Source organism: Falco rusticolus, chromosome 4 (genome assembly GCF_015220075.1).
Source record: "Falco rusticolus isolate bFalRus1 chromosome 4, bFalRus1.pri, whole genome shotgun sequence".
NCBI classification, from domain to species: Eukaryota; Metazoa; Chordata; class Aves; order Falconiformes; family Falconidae; genus Falco; species Falco rusticolus.
This window is the reverse complement of record NC_051190.1, coordinates 81,627,261-81,649,462: the sequence shown is the minus strand read 5'-3', so window position 1 is coordinate 81,649,462 and position 22,202 is coordinate 81,627,261. Positions and strand designations below refer to the sequence as shown.

Genomic DNA, 22,202 nt, shown 5'->3' with positions numbered 1-22,202 from the left:
CAGCAGAAATCCAAAATTTAGCCCATACTAGCTACTACAAGAAAATTAATTCTATCCCAGACAAAACCAGCACACAGACAAACACACACACACAAGAAAAAACCCCAACACCCTTATGGTAAGGTTAATGTGCTTCCCAAGTCTTTTATCAAGATGGTTGGGTTATGTTAAGCATAATTTCAAAAGTTAGAAAAGTAAAATGTGTTCAGATTTCTTCTTAAATTCTGTTTCTTCGGTGGTGTTTCTGGTAGTGGGATCTTCGTTAATAAAGAAGATATTTTTTCTGATGTTATGAAATAAAGAATTCAGCTGAAAAAAAGTGTGTGTGCATTGTTAATACAGATTCACTAGTAAACAGAGTATTCCGGTTTGGTTAGGAGAAAAAGCCAGGTTGTTTTCATTTTTTATCCTCAATTGCAATTTGTATCTGCTTAACACATTGTAATAGTGTGACTCATCATGCAGCTAAATAAAAACCTGGTTTAGTAATGTTTCTAACTGTGCTTCTGTTATGTGGAATTCAGGATAGAAAAATGTGCTAACCATTATGAAAATTAATTGATCTTACATTTCAGTATGTAAAAGACAAGAATTATTGTCAAGCAAGGTAGTTACAACTCATGAAGTATTGAAAAAAATATTTTTCACTTCGAACATTGCAAAGCATAATGTTGGTCATTTTGGTCAGTTTCTGAGGAAAATATTTCAAAATTCATTACAATAGTATAAGCTGATCTTGTAAATGATCATCTTAGATCTCCATTATTTTAGGTAAACAGAATCATAGAATGTAAAAGGATGGGAATGCTGTGATCATCTAATTTATTCTTCAATGTAACATAGGCTGTACTACAGGACCTCCCTTAATTGATTTTTGTTAGAATGTAGATGTGTCTTTGGTTGGTTGTTTTGTTTGTTTGGTTTTTTTTAGAAAAGAGTGAACTCTCAGCACTTGCTTTTTTTTGTTTGTTTTTTTACTCAACTTTGCAATTTTCTTTGTGCTTTTAGTGCATGTGATAAAATGGTCTTTACTCACTTTTTTCTTGAAATTCTTCACTTATTTTCAGTCATAATGTAACATTTTCAGTTATGTGAAGTGTAACCTTCTAAAGTACAAAATAATTGTGTATTTTATGCATACTAAGTAACATGTTACTGTGCAAGTAACACATGATCAAATTATCAGTCTGTATATAAAGAAATCAGTATTTAAAGTTGTGAGATTAGTCTTTTAAAGTACTTCCTCCAATCTGGGGGTACATGGAGGCTGAGTCATGGCAAAAAGTGATCATTGTGGGCACCTGGGAAACCTGCTTTGACTGAAGCCAGGTGATTTGGCAGAATTTGTATAAGCTGGAATTAATAAACAGAATTGGTCCTGAGTCTGTGACTCAGAGTTCTTAATTTCACAGCAATTTCTTTGCAGAATCCTGCCAATGTACTGAAGTGTCCAGGGAGTTTAGAGTAGCAGAGTACGCAAGCCAGTGAGCAGGATGGAAGGGGAGGAATGAATGCAAGTCAAACACCCAGTGGTGCCTTCAGTGTCTTCAGCAGGGATCAAGCTATTCACTACTACTGGGTCAGCGTTGCATCCAGGCTAACCCTTGACAGCTTTTGTACTTTTAGCACTTAGACTTTAGGAGTGCAACATAAGGAAAACACAGCTAGCAGTGAAGCTACTTTGGCTCTAGTAGGATTTATTAGCTCAAGTTTCATGGCATAAGCTGCTGAACGTAGCAGCAAAGTGGCTGAAATTTACTCTGCAGTTGAGTGAGTATTCCAAGTTCAGACAGAACTGCCTTTGCACAGGCATGTGTGTATATTTGGCCTGTATCCAACCGGCTATGTGGATGAATTCTTTACAGAATGTATTGCGAGTTGGTTGTATTAGGTTGGATGAGGATTCCGTGAGCTGGATGTACTATTTAAGTAATTCATTATTATCTGTAAATGAGATGACAAAAATTGACTGATCCAGCTGAAATTATAGTGCAGCTTTTTACTTCCACATATTATAGACAGCACTTCTGTTGTGTTTTGCAGAGGATACCATCATGTTTTCATTTCAGCTCTTTATTTCCTAGATAATTATCTCATAAGCACTCCAAGTATTTTTCGAGTCTTGTAAAAATTCTACTAAAATGTGGTGCCAGTTTTTTACCAATAAACGTGGGGCATAGAGCTATGGCAGATTTATTGGTACGATATATTTATGTACTTAAGAAAAAGCCTTAAGAAATTTCTGTTTCAAGCTTCTCCCTGCTTAAAGGGTTCAGGAATTTATTTCACTCCGTTGCATCTATACTGCAGTTTTTTGTCACAAGCTGATTTAAAGGGATGCAAATAGAAAAAGAAAAGCTATTGGTATTTGAAGCTTGTTACCTGAAGTAATCTGGTTTGTTTTTCCATTATCTTATATCTTGTTGAGTGAGTGGTTTTTGGGCTTAGTGGAAATGATGTATCAGATTATCAGGTCATCCAGCATAAGGAGTTTATTTATGGAGATTTTACTTACTGCTTTCAGTGTGAGGGAGGTGACTAAACAACTACAAATGCTACTGAACCTTTGCCCTTCCACCTTCTTCTCTAAGTCAATGTCAAATATGAAATTAAGAATATTTTTTTTACCTGATATAAGACACATAGGTATGTTAAGATCAGCCTCCTGGACAGCTGTGATTTATAAATAGTCTTTTCATAATTTGAAATTTATTTCAATTAATTAATTTCAGCCATTTCACTTTGAGAGGAGTGCTGAATAGGCTAGCAAGGATTAGGAAAGCAGGTGGAGCTAAAGATTGTATCTAAATGGGCAGGAAGTACACACACAAGTATTGTGTGCTTGTAGTCCTAGTGTTGTCATCCTTTTTGAGGAATCTGTTGGAGTGCATCATAATTTCTTGTTTACCTGCTTACCTACTTGCTATCTAGAGCTTTTGGAGTTAATCAGTGCATGAAGAGTGAGAGTGGAAGGTGCCTGAAGGAATCTCAGCCAGACAAGCAGTCAGGGTGCAGCTTGAGTCTGCATGTGGAGCAGAGCAGTGCTCGAGTGGTCCAGAATTCCACAGCTTGGATGTGGATGAGAAGAATAAACGTGCATATGCAGAAAGACCAGGAAAACAAAAATTTCCAGGAAGGTTATGACAATGAGTGCATGACACTAGGTACATTCCATGATCTGATCTGCCCAGAGTGGTGAAGTCCCAAGTCTGGCAGAATGTTGCAGTCGTCTGCCTACTCCAAAAGATTTTTCCGGTTTTGGAAGTAGTGCAGATACTTTGAAGAGGCTTTCTCCAGGGTCCTTCTGATTTCCAGAGGTCTTAGTGTTTTGTTTTTTTGGTTTTTTTAACTTAAATCTGTGATGTTTCAAAGATATGTCTGGTAACCCTATCAAACTCTGGCACAGTGTAATGTATGCAGAGAATTCAACTGTAATTTGAAGATAGTACCCCCTTACTGAGAAGTCGTGATAGCAGTTTGTGATTGAGGTAGAAAATTAATACAGCACCTTTATTAAAAGGAGTAAAAATTATTAGAAACTAAACCAGCATATAATGGTGACTTCTACAACAGTGTTTGCTAGTGTTTATAGAATCATAGAGTTATTTAGGTTGGATAAAGACCCTTAGATCATAGAGTCCAACCACGAACCTAACACTGCCAAGTCCACTACCAAACCATGTCCCTAAGTGCTTCATCTACATGTCTCTTCAATACCTGAAGGGATGGTGACTCAACCACTTCCCTGGGTGGCCTGTTCTGATGCTTGACAACCCTTTCAGTGAAGGAATTTTTTCCTAATATCTAATTTAAACCTCCCTTGGCACAACTTAGGCCATTTCCTCTTGTTCTGTTGCTTGCTACTTGGGGAAAAATTGCTGACACCCACCTCTCTACAGCCTCCTTTCAGGCAGTTTTAGAGAGTGATAAGGCCTCCCCTCAACCTCCTCTTCTCCAGACTAAACAACCCCAATTCCTTCAACTGCTCCTCATAGACTTTTTCTCTAGACCCTTCACCAGCTTCATTGCCCTCCTCCGGACAGGCTCCAGCACCTCAGTGTCTTTCTGGTAGTGAGGGGCCCAAAACTGAACACAGTATTCAAGGTGTGGCCTCACCAGTGCCGAGTACAGGGGGACGATCACTTCCCTAGTCCTACTGGCCACACTTTTTCTGATATAAGCCAGGATGATGGTGGCCTTCTTGGCCAAGTGGGCACATTGTTGGATCCCATTCATCTGGCTGTTGCCGACCACCTTCATGTCCTTTTCCACTGGGCAGCTTTCCAGCCACTCTTCCCCAAGCCTGTTGTGACCAAGTGCAGGACCCAGCACTTAGTCTTCTTGATTCTCATACAGTTGGCTTTGGCCCATGGATCCAACCTGTTCAGATCCCTCTGCAGAACCTTCCTAGCCTCAAGCAGATCAACATTTCTGCCTAACTTGGTGTCATCTGCAAACTTACTGAGGGTCCACTGGATCCCCTCATCCAGATCGCCGATAGAGGTACTAAACAGAACTGGCCTCAATACTGAGCCCTGAGGAAGGCCACCTGTGACCAGCCACCAACTGGATTTAGCTCCATTTACCACAATTTTTTGGGCCTGGCCATGCAGCCAGCTTTTTATCCAGTGGAGAGTACAGCGATCCAGCCCATGAGCAGCCAGTTTCTTTGGGAGAATGCAGTGTCAAAGGCTTTACCAAAGTCCAGGTAAACAAAATCCATAGCCTTTCCCTCATCCACTAAGTGGATCACCTTGTTGTAGAAGGAGATCGGGTTAGTCAAGCAGGACCTGCCTTTCATAAACCCATGCTTGCTGGGCCTGGTCATTGTGTACATGCCATGTGATGGCACTCAGGATGATCTGCTCCATAACCCTGGCACTAAGGTCAGGCTGACAGGCCTGTAGTTCCCCAGCTTCTCCTTACAGTTGTCCTTTAAGACAGGTGTCACATTTGCTAACTGGGAAGTCCCTGGTTAGTCAGGACTGCTGATAAATAATTGAAAGTGGCTTGGTGAGCACTTCCACCTCAGTATCTTCGGGTGGATCCCAGTCAGTCCCATTGACTCATGTGTGTCTTAGTGGTGTAGCAGGTTGCTGACCATTTCCCCATGGATTACAAGGGCTTCATTCTGCTCTTCATCTTTCTCTTTCAGCTCAGGGGGCTGGGTACCCCAAGGGCAGTAGGTCTTGCTAGAAAAGACTGAGGCAAAGAAGCAGAAGCCATTAAGTACCTCAGACTTTTCCTCATTCTTTGTCACTGTGTTTCCTCCCACTTCCGATAAAGGATGGAGATTCTCCTTAGCTCTCCTTTTGTTCTTTATGCATTTATGGAATTTATCATTGTATTCACTTCTGATTAAGTTGTTTCATGAACAACTATTCTTGTCAAGAAGTAATTTTTAATTTTTAAGAAGTACACAGGGATGAAAGACAAATGTGTGTGCTTTTTTTTTTTTTTTTTCTTTCCTTGGTTATCTGTCATTGCATGGTTAAAAACAACTTGCTTGCACTCTAATCAAGACTAGAATGCTGATTTAGAGCCATTTTCTTGACACATGGGCTAATGCAAGAAAATGGGGTATTCTATCTAACATCTTAAACTTGTTCACCCGTATCACTAACCTTTCAACAAGAATAATTCTATTACAAAAAGCAGAGCCATAGTGTTATGACACTGCACTAATATGTGTGTTCTTTCTTTCCTTGCATGCATTACAGAAACAAGATATACTTAATCAAGTAAGTAATCTTTAATTTGATTTTTTTTTCCTTTTGTTATGCATAGAAGCAGTATCTTTAATTTTTTAGGCTTCCAATGAGATGTCACTTATTAATAAATACTGCATGTGGCTATTCTGTCAGATAATAGATAAATACTTAAATCTAAGAGTGAAGTGCACTCTTTTTCTGCCGGCAAACTTTTTCAGTAGGTGAATTTCATTCTTGTAATGCACGGTACATAATTTTACTAACATTACTTGAGAAGAATATAAAAAGTTAAGAGAAAGTAATTAACTTGTTCCATACTTGTCACAGGGATTTTTGCTTACTAGTGAGATCTCATAATAATTTGTATTATGCTGAAATAACAATAACACATCTCAGAAAAAAATATTAAATACTATTTCTATAGCCATATAACACCATTTATGTGTAGCAGGCTTAAAATTGCATATTTTATAACTTGAATAAGGGTTATGGTGTGCTTTAAACAATTGTGACTTTACAGCAATTGCAAGAGAAATAGTTAAAACTGCTGATCATCGACCCAAGACTACTCCTGAGAAGCTTTAGTAGCTTAAAACCAGATATAAAAATACAATGAAAAAAAACCAACAAGCTAGGGGAAAAGGATTAACCAAATGAAACTAGTTTTCTAAATGACCTAGTTACTCTTTCTTTGTAGCACAGACGTGTTAAAAAACCCCTGCTCTGCTGTTCTGTGAAGAGGCAGCTGAAGATGAGAACAATGAGAAAGTCAAGAGACTGAAAGAATTAAATTTGTAGGGAACCCTTGACTTTGTGGGGTCAAAGGCCAGTTGAATTTTTGGACGTGTGTTGCTGAGAGCAGTACTCCCTATTCACAAAAGGTTCAGTTTTCTTCAAATGACCAATATTACTTTTTTAATAAGCTAACAGAGTGACTGTGATGGGTCCTGAGAGGGAAGGTATTCAGGTGAAAGCCGTGTGTCTAGGACCAGTCTTGAGACTAATCTTGTTAGTATTATTGCTAATAACCTTGTTAAAAGAAGTAGATGAGTACTAATAGGGTCAATTCAGTAAATCAAATTTGGGAATTGTTGCTAAAATGCAGAAAAATCTGAATACTATACTGGAAAACTTGATGTTATGGACTGTAGTAAAAGGAATGAAATACACTAGTGCAGAATACGATGTGGTGTAACCTTGGACTAGTGGCACTTTTAGATAAATTGCTGTGTATGGTAGTTGATCCAAGATGGTTGCAAATCTTCATTTTTTGGTCATGGAGAAATGTATTACTGGGACATTGTAATGGTATTCCTGTGACCATGCTGGTCTGACAACAAGACAAGACTTAAGAAAAGGTAGTGTCTTAGGCCCATTGAGATAAGTGGAAAACTAGTTAAAATTTCAAGCACACAGAAATATGGATTGAAAGAAGTATTTTTGTGCTTTTTCCCTCAGCTACGTTCTCTGATCTGACAGAAGATACTAATTTACTGTAAAGACTGTGCCTTATTATAATATATAAAGTATTTTTACTACAGATAGGAAGATTTAATTTTCTATAAAAATGTACTGCAGAAACTACATCTTTCTGCTTTTGACAAAATGATGGGACAAAATGAACTCAAGTTGGAACTAATTTACAAAAGGGTTAGTGGGATGTTGAAAATTACAGTGTATCTATTATGCAGGAGAAGCCTGTCCCTCACATGTAAGAAACTGAGGACTGAGAAAGGATGTTGTATCTCTCTAGCTACAAACGAGAAAAAAAATTGCAACTTGTGAGTATCAGCAGCAGAAAAGTCTACCCTTCAGACACTAGGCACTCGGTGGTTTTCTGGCTTTCCTGGCAGAATTTCTAGGGAAACAGCTTCCTGGATACCTAGAGAGCTGGGAAACCTGCCAGGCAGAGATGCTGGCAGTCTGGCTGTGAGCCTCCTAACTGTGGGAAGTGTTGAGGGCACCAAGGTATAAAGTGTTTCAGATAGTCAATTTCTGCTGCAAAACTGTTCTGTTTTGAACATTTTTTATGATCTTTAGTGTGGTCCCTCTGTTTCCTTTCCTCAGTCTGTGCTAACATCTCTCCCTCCTTGATATCTTCCTTCCATTTGATACATCCCTCCTCTGCCTTAAGATCCCATTTTAATCCTTTTTTTTCTCTACTTTTTTGCATTGTGCGGTACTTTGTATTTAAGCTTTATAAGCCTCATGATGCTTTCATTTACGTTACCTGTTGTATTCTTACAGTTTGTTAAATGGCTGACTCAAGGACTATTTTCCAGTTTTGATGTGCACTAGATACTGTTTCAAAATATTTTAAAAGCAAAAATGTTTGGGTTTTTTGGTTTATTAGGGTACAACCATCAGTATTTAGATATAATTTGATAAAGAATTTTAAGCAGTCTTGATATTTAGGCCAGAGGGACCATTCTATTTCAAAGAATATACTTTGTAAAGCTACACCATTTTTAAAGGGAAAAAAACCCAACAAAAGAAGTGGAGGGTCACACTAGTGTTTGTTTTTTTTTTTTTAAACATATTTAATTTGAAGAGTGACAGACTAGGCTGACAATGGCTCCTCTAGCAGCATGAAAAAAGTATAAATATGGTACCAATTATGGTACTGAGTTATAATGTATGAAAAATGCTATCCTCATATCTTCATATTAATTTGAAATATCAACAAGGTTTTTCTTTCCTTAAAGTGAAATAAACATAGAAATAAATATTTTCAGAAAGGGTACATTTAATGTATTTATTGGTTTTTATATTGCTGTTAACGAATATTTAAAATTAATGCATTTTGCCTCAAGTATACATGGAATGGTGTGGTGTTTATGCAAAATTAAGAGTTACAGCTATTTATTCTGCTAGTCATCAGTGATAGATTTTATAATATTTACCTACTAAGATTCATTTAACATCAATGGAAAACTATCTTTCTATGGTTTTAAATGGTTGTAATTTTAATTGTATTACCTTGTGCTATCACTACATGTCTGAATTAATGCTGCAATAGAAATAGCAGGGGAGAGGTTTTTGGCCGGTGGGTATTTGGATTCCGTGAAACAAAACCAAACCAACATTTTCTTAAGAGAACAGCATTTAATGCTGAAATTCTTTTTAACATAACAGTGAGAATTCTGAAGCCATCAAATGAGTGCTGTGTTGGTGCTATAGGTTTTTTTTGGTTTACATCCTGTTTGTAACAGCTGGGTAATAAATGGCTATGTGGTGTTCTTGTGAACAGTTCTACAGGTTTTTATGTTACCTGGTCAGACACAGGGTCTCTAGGACAGCCTAATTTGCATTAGTTTCTGTTTTATATCTCTAAAGACATTTAACTTACTGTAGGTGTACTCAGGCTGAATGAGAAAAGACAGGTTAAAGTGCTTTATCCAGAGCATTTAATTATGACCGGGATTTGGTGCTTTTTTTTGTGCTTTTTTTTTTGTTTTGTTTTGTTTTCATTCTGAAGGACAATATATTCTATTGTGGTTTGGTTTTACGATGATGGCTGCCTTTACAATTGATTCACTTGCACGGTGGCATCTAGGCACTGTTTATGAAACTGTGTGGAGAAATGAAATTTACAAAACCCACTTTAAAACATAATTTATTGCAGGAATTAGTCAACAAATGGAAATGGCTTGAGGTCCTGTCATGCAATACAGGTACTACTTTTTAGCATTAGCCTGTAAGCCTGTATAATTGAGCAGATGACACTGCTCGTATCTTTTTTGTCGCTTTCTAAGTTATATTTCTAAATTTGGTGAGGACAAACTCAAACTTAGTTCCATTAGCACAGCTCCACTTTCTTAGACTGTAAATTTGCTCAGTGCAAAATGGATGTAAATTGTTGCCAAGTGGAATGGGACATTTTAAGCTCTCTTCTATTGGTAAAAGTGACTATTCCAAGTGGAAGATGCAGTTAGGCTCATATTGTATTAAACCTCATCAAACAGTTCATTCATGAATCGAAAAAATTAGGAAAGTTTGTCATTTTATATGTTTCAAGTCTGTTAAAGGGGGAGGGATGAAAAATGAGTGTTCACATATCTTCACATATTATTTTTCTTACTAAATGTGTTGTAGCCAATATTTATAATAAATGTAGCTGAAATAACCTCCACAAAAATTTGCAATGGACAGAGATCATTACAGTTAAAATATGAGAGGATGCTACTGATACAGAATGCGTATAGAAAAATGATTCTTCTTAATTTTAGCTGTATTATAAAACTGACAATTCAGCCACATTTGTCTGTAAGTAGGTCTTTGCACAATGTTCACAAACAGATAAATTGATTAAACCAGAAATTTTTGTCTTAACTGACTTTTTTTAGGGACTGATTCATTTTGCAGTTTTATTTGGGTTTAGTCTGAAATGTGCCACCTACCCCATTCTTCCTGACTTCTGTAGTAATTGTAATTTTCAGATGACCAGTTCTGATGGGACAGAATAGATAACTCTACTCTTCACTTTTTTTTTTATATATAATAATTCATAGATATTTCTTCTAACATTCTTTATTGGTAAAACATGTCAAATAGACCCTGGGTGATAATCTGCTACAAGATCCTTCTAGAAGTATGATCCTTAACACTACTTCTTTTTTTTTTAAAAAAAAACACCTTTTAATAGTAAATATAGTATATTAATAAATTTCTGTATTAATGTGTGTGGTACTTACGAATATTCAAACTTACACATGTATATAATCATGTAGTTACGAAAACTTTTATGTTTTCTTACCTGGATATAAGACTGGGATGAGACTACAGTGGTTGCTGAATACATTCCAGATGTATTTTAGAAAGTAGCATCAATTTATTTTAATAACTTGAGAACGTAGTACCAGGTTACATGTAGACTGTGGCCTTGCCTCAAAGGCAGTGGGTTGATTGACATGGATGATGTGCAGCTGTAGCTCGTTCCTGCTAAGTAGTTAAATAGCCCTGAGGATCGGGGGAGAGGGAGTTGGATGGAGGAGTAGTAGTGTAATCTGCTCTCTGGAGGAAGGAGAAGCAGCACAGACAGTAGATGAACTGTTGAAACCTCTTGGGAGATTGGTGGCTGTGCCGGGGCAAGGTGCGGGAATTACTTATTGAAGTTAACTTGGTATGGGATAGTAAAAGCCTTGTTGCAGCCAGCTGGTTTTGCTAGTCCTGCGACAGTTGGTGCCCCATGTAAGGCTTGAACTCAGGACCTTCAGATTATGAGACTGAGTGTAATGAGCGGCAACACTGGTGATGGCTGTGCTGGGGGATGTTTGAAGCTTTGACGGGGATCCAGATCAGACACTGGTAAAGGTGAGCCGTTGGGACTAAAGAGCAGGAAGCCTGACTGCCATGGAGCTAAGAGACTGAGGGTAATGGGTGGTAGCGGCAGAGTACATGACCAGACGTGGCAGTGGCCCACAGCGGTGGTGGTGGGTCCAGAGTAGGTCCGGCTCGACAGTGGTGATGGCTGTGCTGGGGCAAGGTGCGGGAACTACTTATTGAAGTTAACCTGGAATGTGATGGTAAAAGCCTTGTTGCAGCCAGCTAGTTTTGATAGTGCTGTGACAGTTCTACTTAAAAATCTAGTTATTGTATAAAAATTGTGTCTTCTCATTTCCATTTCATATGTTTGGTTGAGTTTACTTCTTTGAAAAGACATTCCAGCTGAAGGAAACTTTTGGCAGTTATATATATCTGTAATATTGATAATATCCAAATATTTTTTGGCCATATGGAGTATTTGGTAGGAGCAGCCTGTGAGAATATAGGTTTGTATGGCATTGTTAGCTTTTTTTTTTTTTCTCCTGTAGCCTTTCATCTCAGTAGATGAGAATTTGGATACTGCTTTAGCTAAGAAATAATTTCATTTGGTTAACAGAACTTTCAAAATGAATTATGTAAAAAAATTATTAAATCAAATGCTTAGATCAGAAAATGCTAAGGATTTTAATTTAAACCAAACTTTATCTTGATGCACAAAGACAATTTTCATGAGGAATTCCAAATTTAATTTTAATTTCTGCCATATGAACATTAGAAATATATTTGAAACACCAAAACCTTATGCATTCTCATGTAGTTTAAGTTTTGTAGCTTATTAACCCTCTTTATGTGGTCTTTGCTTTTTTTCCACTTATTTTGGCAAAAGTTAGGTTTTGAAACATTGTCAGAACCAATGAATCTTCAAAACTTGGACTTCCACTGGGGATCCTTTAGCATTGTGTTTCACAGCTATCATGTAATTGTCACTACTGCACTACGTTAATGAGTGTGATTGTTGTCATAGCATTATGTGTAAGGCCCTGTAACATCTTCTCCTTTTTCAGCAGCTCGTTTTTCACATATTGGGTCAATATAAATTGTTTAAAAAGAAATAATCAATTAAGGGGACCTACCCACAAACAAAAATAACCCAGAACTATTACTGTCAGTAGATTAAAGCTCATTATACTCTACATTTTTGGCATCATTTGGAGATCAGGCAACATAATTTAAGAAGTAATTAATTGAAAATTACATTTCAACATGATTCTCTTTCCATTATGTCTGACATTTTCTCTTTAATACATGAAAACTGTATTTCATGGAAGTCTGCTAAAATAAATGATTTCTCCCCCTGCCCCCTCCTCCCCTTGCATTCTGTTTTTCAGGATGATGAAAACAGTGGCTTATGTTGAAATATTTTGTATAAATTTAAAAGAAGAAAAAGACCAGAGAGAATGTGGTATTTCAAAAGAATTTATGGGTGGAGATGAATTCCAAACACTAGATCACATCCTGTTCCCATTTATGTGGCCAGTGCGGTGGGGAGGAATAAAAGGAGTTGTTATTCTACCCCTCCCTGCCCTGACCCATCTACAATGGTGACTGTTTGTCAAGAGACTTAATAAGTTGCTTTTTTGCATCTTGTGAGGAGAAAGAAAGTGGAGTGACACAGCTTCTCATCCTTCCTTCTACATGTCATCCCTCAGAACCAGTTGTTGCATTTACATCAGCTAGGAAAATATAGGAGACAGTTAGACCTCTTGTATTGCAGTTGAGCGTTAGGGTATATCTTGAGTCAAAGCTGTACATATTTTTCTGACTAAATTGTTCTCTTCAAATGTCTTAATATAGTAGGAATTAAAATACTATATAGCATAGTTAAAACCTCTGAATAGTTTTCTTTATAATACAGTAAAGGATGTAGAATTTGCTTTACTTGTATATACCCTAATTTTCACTGAGAAACTCTGTTTTGTGTATTCTCAGTATCAGGATATACTGAGTTGTGGTGTGTGTACCATTTAGAGTTCTGTGTATGTTGGCATGGAACATACACATAAATACATAAATCTTCACCATATGCATACTTGGATTTTACATGATCTTATATTTCTGTGTACCATCAGTAAACCAGAAGAGCAAATTTTAAAACTGCACAGCATAACTGCAGTAGGAGAAAGGAAGAAGACAAATGCTCACAGGACAGTATTTCTTTTTTTTTTTCACTCTCCCTCTTACCTCCTGTGTCAGTTCTGCTCTGTGAGATGGAGGAGCAGGGGACGAGTTCCTGCAGCTGTCTTGCCTTACCTATAATCACAATCATAGTTAGGGGCACCACAGCCTGAAATGCATAACTTCAGGAATGTTAACTTCTGCTTACCATAGTGGGGGAAAAAAAGCTTAAGTGGTGTGTGGGATCCAACAGCTGTATTGAATGCTGCATATCTTGTAAGAAGTAAGAGGCCAGTGAAAATTGCTGACAGATTCATGTGCATGATTCCTCAGCTCCCACCAATGCACATTTTCACTATAAAACAGATAAATTGTGGGAAATGTTATGACATCACCAGTTTTAAGAAAGTGGAAAGCAATATTGTTGTATATGACCAGTCACCTGAGATCAGTCCTATTCAATATGTAGTGGAGAAGAGCAGAACATGGTACATTTGCTCTGGGTTGTGGAAGGACGGGGTTTCTGTTCTTTGCGAAGACACTGGAATTCATAGAAGTGATCCTATGCTTTCAGTTAGCAATGATGTATCTTTTAAGGCAGATTTTACAACCTACTAACCTGATAAAGCAGATAGAGTTCAGCCTCTTCCTCTCTGGCGTACAAAGTGTCCGAAGCCATTCTGTTTTCTGGACAGAATCGGGTATTTTAAAGTACCTCCACAGCCTTTTGTAGCCATAGTCAGAAGATCAGAGACCTGAGCTGGCCCTGTATTTGTAGTTGAGTATTGGTCTATATACATCTGATACAAAAACCAAAAACTGACTGTTATTTTGCCAAGCATAGTTACAGCTGCTACTCAGAAGTAAGTCCTTCAGTTCCTGTATTTCCTGAGATTTAGAGGCTCATCCTCTGTGAACTAGCACTAAATTAGTGTAATGTACTTATTGGTGAGTGCTTGAGAAGAAATGTAAGTCTTCCATAGTAATTGGAGATTTTTTAAAGCATATTAAGCTTAGTCTGACCTCCACTTCTTTTTCCTTGGAGTTGCACGTATTCTGGCAATCTGGGATTCCAAAGAAACTGGAGTAGGAGGTTAAGAGCTCTGCTTTATACCATTGGTATAGAGTAGGAAGAGAAGTAAGGTATGCACATTCTTTAGTGATATTAGTAAGGTAAAAAGCTTCTCATCACATATCTATGAGATACATGGCATAAGTGCAAAGAAATGTGCATACGGTCATGCACTATGGAAAACAGCAGTTGCTTTATTGTCAGTTTTGTAGTGTTCTGTGCAGTAACAGCAGAATAATATTCTAAGCTACTTTACCTGGGAATAAAGTGAGATTTTTTAATACCTATAAAAATCCAGAATTAATTTAATGTTTTTGTTTCTTTAGAGTTGAGAATTCTTTAGTCAATGTGGTCAGCATCATCCTGGAAACTCTCTTGAAAAATGTAGTTTATCCTGAAAACTGGAATTTATCTTGTCAGTTGCTAGGACTTTAATCTCTTAGTGACTTCCAACTCTTTACGGTCAAGATTCCTTAGTAACATTTTTTTTCTAGTTCAGTGATTGCCATTTGTTTCTATGTGTCTTTAACGTGTGCTTACTGTTCTGTCATAGGGTTTCCTGTGGTGTGTTGAAAAGGTTCCACTAGAGATCAGATTCTTGAGAAGACAAATAAAAGCCTAGGCTAAAGAATTTCTACAGAATTTTCTTTTTAAATGTATTATGATAGAAAAATAGGAAAACATCTCAGAATGCTTGGTCAAAGCTGTTAAGGAGTTTCCCAGGAGTTTTTAGCAGGGGGGAAGAGTGAAAGTGTTATATGGAGGGACTTTCTTTCAGATCTTAGCTCAGTTCTTCCACTGAGTGAGTGCACGTTATTCCTTATAACTCAGATAAAAACTTCCTCCTGTCTGGTCTGTCACCATTTTCCTTAACAGTGTCTGGCAGCTGCTGCAAGTTTGTTGCCTTTAGATGTGACCGAAGTCTCTCAAGAGTCCAAACCTGGAGTGTGTAGCTCATTTTCAGCCTTGCTCCCCACCCCATGAACACTTACCCAGGGATGTCTCCCTTGGATGCTGCCATAATGGAGAGAAATAATTGTGGAACAGAGACACAGTGGAGACCAGAGATGCTGTGAAGTTTGGAAGAAGGATTGACAGTCACTGCTGTTTCCCCATGTGTCTGCCCAGCTCAGATGGTACCTCCCCACATACTCTGGTCTATCCATATTGTCTCTCTCCAGATTTTTAGTTTAGACAAAATAGATGATATATGGTATTACATTTGCCGTTGCCACTTTGTATATCCATATAGCTAATGTTGTTTTACATTTATATTCTTATATTTCTCAATATCTATAAGATGTTGTAACTGAGTTCCTTGAGTAACTGGTTTTTATTATCTTAGAATATTATTATGAGGTTTATTCTTGGCCTCATTATTTCTATTTTATCCTGGTGGTTAAAGGGCTATTCGAGGGAAGGAATTTTCTTCAAAGTAATGGGAACTGGCAGAGCAAATCGTAATTGTTGGTGTTTGTAGCTTACTTGTAAAGTGAAGGATGCCATAAGCCTCAGAAAAATTTCCACCACAGCACGTTGGTTGGGTATGGGTTGTTTAACAAGACAAATTCAGCTGAAACTGAAGATCTGGGCAAATCTGTCTATATTTGCTTAGTCACACATTGCAACAGGAATGTTCATACAGCATCTGGAAATAAGACAGATTGGTCTGTCTTGTTTCACTATTATTAAAACTGCTTCTGCTATTCTTAAACATAAGAAAGTAATAGCGAGTTATTTGCACTGATGGAGCTTTTTGCATGTAATCTGTTCAGGGCATTAACATAAAAAACCCAAACCAACTGTTAAGTGTTTTGGACTAATGTGTATTTGCCAAAATTTAATTGTGAAATATTTGCAACATGTAAGATGACATGTTATATCCCAGAGGCACTGAATGACCCCCCTGAAAAATATATAATTGCTGTTTGCTGCTTTGTAATAAATAATACTGTATATAATAGTATGTATACATGTTTACATATATGCAATACAGAAATTTCTTTGGTTTCTTTTAGCATAGCCTTAGATCTAAAATAGGTTACTTCCATTCTGAGTGAAGTTAGTGCCCAACTCCAGTATGGCAATTTAAAGAAGAAATGAAACAAAAACCCCATATCTTGACCGTTTTCTATAAAAATTACCTCTTCCCTTTGTCCAGAAGCCTTTACATTTTGGTACCTGTTTTGATAAGTTTCCCTGACTCCTGATCTCTTAAACATGTTCAGATCACCTCCTCATTCAAAGGACTACTTCAGTAATTTGTTCAGTAACATTTTTACAAGTAAATATTTAATAATTTTGTTGTGATAGACATAGAGAAACTTCTTTTTTCCTTCAGTGAATCTTCAGCTCTTTTCTGATATTTGTATACTCTCTCTAGAGAAAGAGATACAAGTTTGAATTTCCCCAGGCAAACAAGGGAATTCAGCCAAGGTAACCCCCATGGGGGAGGTGTCTTTATGAGGAGATATTCTTTTTTTTCCAGGTGGGAAAATCTGTCACTTTTTCTGCACTTTCAGAAGGAAATTATGGTCTCCATTGCACTTAGTGCACAGTGCCTTTTTTTAAATAGGTTTTTTGTGTGTGTGTATGAGCATTTATAGTGAGATCTGATAACACAGAATTATGTGCCCTAATTGTATTAGATGTGAGGCAAATGATGAAATCTTCAGTCCAGTGAAGATTGTAACATTTTTGTACATGTTCAGAAACAAGTCTGGATACCTTAAGAAGCAAAAGTAAGAAACCTAAAGCGTTTATCAAGTCTAAGTGCTTTATGGATTAGTAGCACTCGAGAGAGCACTTTAAGATCGCAGTATGAATAAGGGCATCAGTAAAATACCCATGTGCAGCTTTAGGCAATTTGAATTGACCTACACTGTTCTCATCAGACTATAACTAGCTGCTTGGGTTTAGTTATGAAATCGAGTAAGAGGTTTTTTAGTCTGCGCAGTGTTGTGAAGTAAGTCATGCCTTATCACAGTGTATTAGTGAATGGGCACAGTTACAGCATAAAAGGCACCTTAGGATGCCTTTCTCTGTAAAGCTGTTGTGTTACGTAGTTGGATGTAGCAGGGCAAATCCAGAACCTTCTTCCTGTGGTCAATCAATCATTTAGAACTCATAAACTTTGGTCTGTTTCTTCTTTTTGAGTTAATTGTATGGATCTGTTTGGGGGGAGCTTAATAGAAAATCAATACTTATGGATGAAATTCTTGTTGACAGTTCAGTGCTGGAATTAATTTTGAAATTTTGTTGGTGATTATTAAATGTCACAGATTTTCCCTGAAAATTTATCACTTAAGCTACATATTTTTAATTTTCCACTCTCTGTATTGAGACATAGTGAGTCCAGTTTCTTGTTTACTTTCAGAAAAGCTAAGAAATGTTTAATGATTTAAACATTTTATTTGCTAAAGAGAATTTTAAAGTTAAGGCTGTGCAGTTTTGCTTCTGCCTTCTGTACCTTCTCCTTTCCTTTTTTCCAAGGTTTATATATTTACACCTTTTTGTTTTGATTATCAGGTAATAGGAAACATTGATAAAATCTATAAATGGGAAGTGATAATAACTGCTTCTTAAAACAGTAGTAAAATTAATTTTATGGGGATGTTATGGTTTAAGTTAGCTGAAACTCAATGGTGATTTTGAATGTGTATGTATGTTGGTTTGTAGCAAAATGTTTCAATACCAAATGAAATTTTATTACCCAATAATGTAGAAGATTATAAAGATTTTTAAAGTCCTGTTTAGTAAAATTTATTTTTCTAAGACATAAAGAAAAGTAGCTCAATAAACTTGCTGAATCAGTTGTTCAACATATAAAAATAGGAATCCAGTTATATGGATTCCTATATGTTATATAAAAAACATGTTCTTTTCTGTGACCAACAATGAAAGCTTTTGGTACATTTTTTATTTGAATCAAAGCTAAAACAGGACTGATTTCAAGATTTAGGTCAAATGATTTGAAAGTTCTTTCATGTTCTTCTGAACTGGCTGCTTCAACAATGTCCATATATATCTCACTGTTATGTTGAAAATTTTCCTGAGATCCCTAAACTTGTGATCACCATCTTCCTATGCCCTGACAGTCTCTTGTGAAATGGAATTAATTAATTCATGTGCCAGGTTAATTGTAGTCAGTTTGGTACATCCTCTCATGCTCTCATCACCTCACTTGGGAATCGCATGGAAAATGCCTTCTGAAATGCTAAGTCCTTCTTTCTCAAATTCATTTGAATTCAAATGGAGCTTCTGGAAGCCAAGCAACTGTTGAAAATAAGCAATTAGCATGCATGCTCAAGAAAAAAAAAAATCTACCATTATGGCTTATATATTATTCTGATATTGTTGATCTGTTTGTTTAATGCTTGTGAATTCATTAACAGAATTAAATTATTTTTACACATTACCAAAATTAACTGAACTTTTAATCTGAGAAATTCTGGTTTGACAGTAAGATTAAAAGGAATATATTGTGATTTACATAGCAGAGTGAGGATGATCCATGTTGTGTGGAAAATGAATGTCCTTTTTTTTTTTTTTTTTTTTTTTCCTTTTTGGTTATTTAAGCATTGTGTGGTTCCTTTGAAAAGTAAATGGGACTGGGGGGAAATGCTTATAATTAGAGAAAGGGTAGTTACTTAATGCATCATTTTAATATTTTAGAATGGAAAGTTCCATGAGTAAGAAAGAAAAATACTGTATCATTGCAGAATAGAGAAATGCTCAGAGTTCTTTGTGGTGGTCTCTCTTCTGTGGAAGTTATTTTAAATTAAGCTGAGCAAATGTTTTGCATCTTTGAGTGATCTGTTCTAAATGAACCATACTCAATACTAAAACCTCTGCTTAGTGATAGTATTCTACACCTGTAAGTCTTCTATAGTGGTCTGCATGGGATTTCTTTTAAGAAATTATTCAGGTATGTAATGGGTTATGTATAGTACAATGAGAGAGAGATGATAGGGAAAGCCCTGGAAGTAATTTAAAGCAAACCTTTTTTTGAAAGCTCTCACTTTTTTCATTGGAAAGCTGGATGCATAGCCTAAACTATTCCTAAATCTGCTGTAGCCTAGCTAGTTCTGTTATTTATTGTATAAACATTTACAAAAAGAAGTTTTCAGAAATGACTGCATTACTGTAGAACTCAGTTCTAACACAATAATCTACACAAAGTATGTTAGGTCCTCTTGAAAATGGTTTTTGTCTATGGAGAATTAGAATCATGGATTTTGTGGAGTTTCTCATATAAGCAAGAACATAATTACAGGGCAATATGCATAGATCTTCTTTAGACCAGACTGTTGTGCATTCTTTTAATACAGCATGGGGTTTTGCATCTGCATTTTGGGCTATTATAAACATTTCTGATGTGTATTCAAGTCACTTGCTGGCTCCCATGTAACTTTCAGCATCACTTGAAGGCCTTTGGGTGTGCAGCATCTGAGCTCTGTATGTTGTTGCTGCTTCCTTGAGAGCATACAGGCTACAGAGCGTGTTAGAGCAGAGGATAAAGCACTTTGAGCTGAAGAAATGTGACTGTAGAACAACCTTATAAAGCAACAACCCGCTTTCTTTTTTCCTTGCTGAGCAACCTAGTCAGTGGCAGTCAGGGTGTCAACTAAAATAAATGGGCATGGCAGCCAAGTCATGTGTTACCTTGATACCTGTTGTCTTTCCTGGCCAGAAGACATGAGGCAGTTTGGGACATTTGCTCTGGAGGACACTGGGGTAAATGATAATCTGACCATCTTCAGAAAATACTGAAAAGTTTGAACATCTTTGAGAAAGAGAGTCTTCTGGAAGAAAGAAACACACTATTTTAACTTTATGTATTAATCTAAATCTCTACCCAGGCATAATTTGGAGCCCATATAGGGCAAAGGTGTAGTACTAGGGATTTAGTTATTGCTGGCAGCCTGATAGACAAATGTTATTGAGGCAGATGATTAAAAATCTAAGATAGCTGTAAACTCAAGGAATACTTTTAGCAGTATATACATAAAATCCACAGACAAAGGTAAATTAAAAAAGCTTTATGTAATAAAGAGATATTTTATGTGTCTATCCATAAACCTTGAGTTAAATGGGGTTATAATTTGTTTTTCTGTTTTCCTTTTTCACTTGGTTCTTCTTCCTTTTATGTAATTTACTGAAATATCTGTTTCATTAATGAACAATCTAAGAAAGTGATTTCACATTGAAATCCGCTGATTTAGCGATTAGTGTATTTGTTATGCTTGCGGGTAAAAAATAAATCTATATAGTGTAAACTAATGACCAATTTGCCTGGATGCTGATGCCGTCCTTTTGCCATTGTGGTTTCATAGTTTATAAACAGTGAATAAGTATCACTGATTTTATTGAGGAAAAACATAAAGTTTGTAGCATGAATGAAACAGTGTATGATTTACCAAAGTGGAAGAGAGTGGCTGAAACGGTGTGATGAAGTAAAGATATTGAATCTGTGTCCAAGTTAATTATTTCCATTTTACACCCAGCTTAAGCCTTGTGGAGGCAATTTTTTTTTCAGTCTCTGCTGTTTTTGTGTTCAATAGGCAAGAGTTTTATGCGCTTCACTGAACTACTTTCTCAAATGAAGAATTCTGGATTAGAAGCTCAACATTGATACCCTCTTGCCAAATTTGCGTTCCTAATAATAATGACTTGCACAAGATCAGTCAAATTTTGCAATCTTTGTTGTTGGTCCCTTGTTAGGACAATGATACACATTTAAAATGTTACCCTGGGACAGTTAGGTCTTGGCCTTAATGGGAGACACCTTATTTCATGTGGACATAAGATTTCTACATCTCATAAATATTAACAAAAACAAACAAAACAAAAAAGGCAGGGGGAGAGAAAACCTTGCTCCAAAGTGTTGACATGATATTAAAGTAATTGTAAAAATTATTTATACTGTTACTCAGTTTCCAAAGTCACTGAGGAATTTTGAAAGTTTCAGTTCTTTTTCCAGCATGGTTTCAAGAATTCTTGCTACTCTTTTTCCTTTTTAATGCTACATTCACTGTGCTGCATTAAAGCAGTTGCACTAGTTTCGTGTGGAGAAATGGAGTCTTCCTGAAGCATGTTTTCTGATATGATGTGGCTATATCCTTTAATTAATTAATGGTGAAAATTACTGTCCTGTTTGATCTAGAAATAGATCAATACATAGATACAGTACAATAGATCAAAAAGACAGCAGTACTATCCTTTACACACTAATGATTGATAAGCTGTTATAAAATCATATATGTAATGCAGTTGTGTCATTGATAAGTATGCAGTTGTGTCACAGTTATTCCTGAGATAAAACTGAAATTGTCTTAAGCTTTCTTGGTATGTTTCAGGACACCTTTTCTTTAGTGATTCTATGTTATCAGGATAAAATGAGATCATAATGCTTTACATTGACGTAACCTCATCGCAGTGTACACTCTCCTCAAGGGGGGTAGCAGAAGGGAAGGTGCTGATCTGATCTCTCTGGTGACCAGTAACATGACACGGTGAAATGGAATGAAGCTGCATCAGGAGAAGTTCAGACTGGACATAAGGAAAAGGCTTTTCACTGAAAGGGTGGCTGGTCGCTGGAACAGGCTCCCCAGTGAAGCAGTCATGGCGGCCAGCCTGCCAGAGGTCAAGGAGCATCTGGATGGTGCATTTAGTCATACGGTTTAGTTGTACATAGTCCTGTGAGTAGCAGGGGGTTAGACTTGGTGGTCCTTATGGGTCACTTCCAACTTGAGATATTCTGTGATTCATTTTATTACTTAAAACAGACAATGCTGTCTTACCAGAAGAAATCATCAATGAAGTTTCATTAATCAGCTCTTCCCTTGCTGGCAAAACCTAATTAAACTAAATGACAAATGTCTCAAATCAGCAACTTTTTTCCCCTCTGTGAGCAATGTTGCATGTCTCAGCATCCTCATTTGACTATTAGAAACTATTTAAGACAGAGCAATTAGTTT

At 36.7% G+C, this 22,202-nt stretch overlaps 1 protein-coding gene across 1 annotated transcript in view; it reads left to right on the top strand.

The window, feature by feature from the left end:
- Positions 1-22,202, top strand: part of DGKB (diacylglycerol kinase beta) — a 363,209-nt gene that overhangs the window by 66,262 nt on the left and 274,745 nt on the right. Inside the window, 1 exon segment of the mRNA XM_037387123.1 lies at positions 5,721-5,741. Coding sequence (XP_037243020.1) covers positions 5,721-5,741 — 21 coding nt within the window.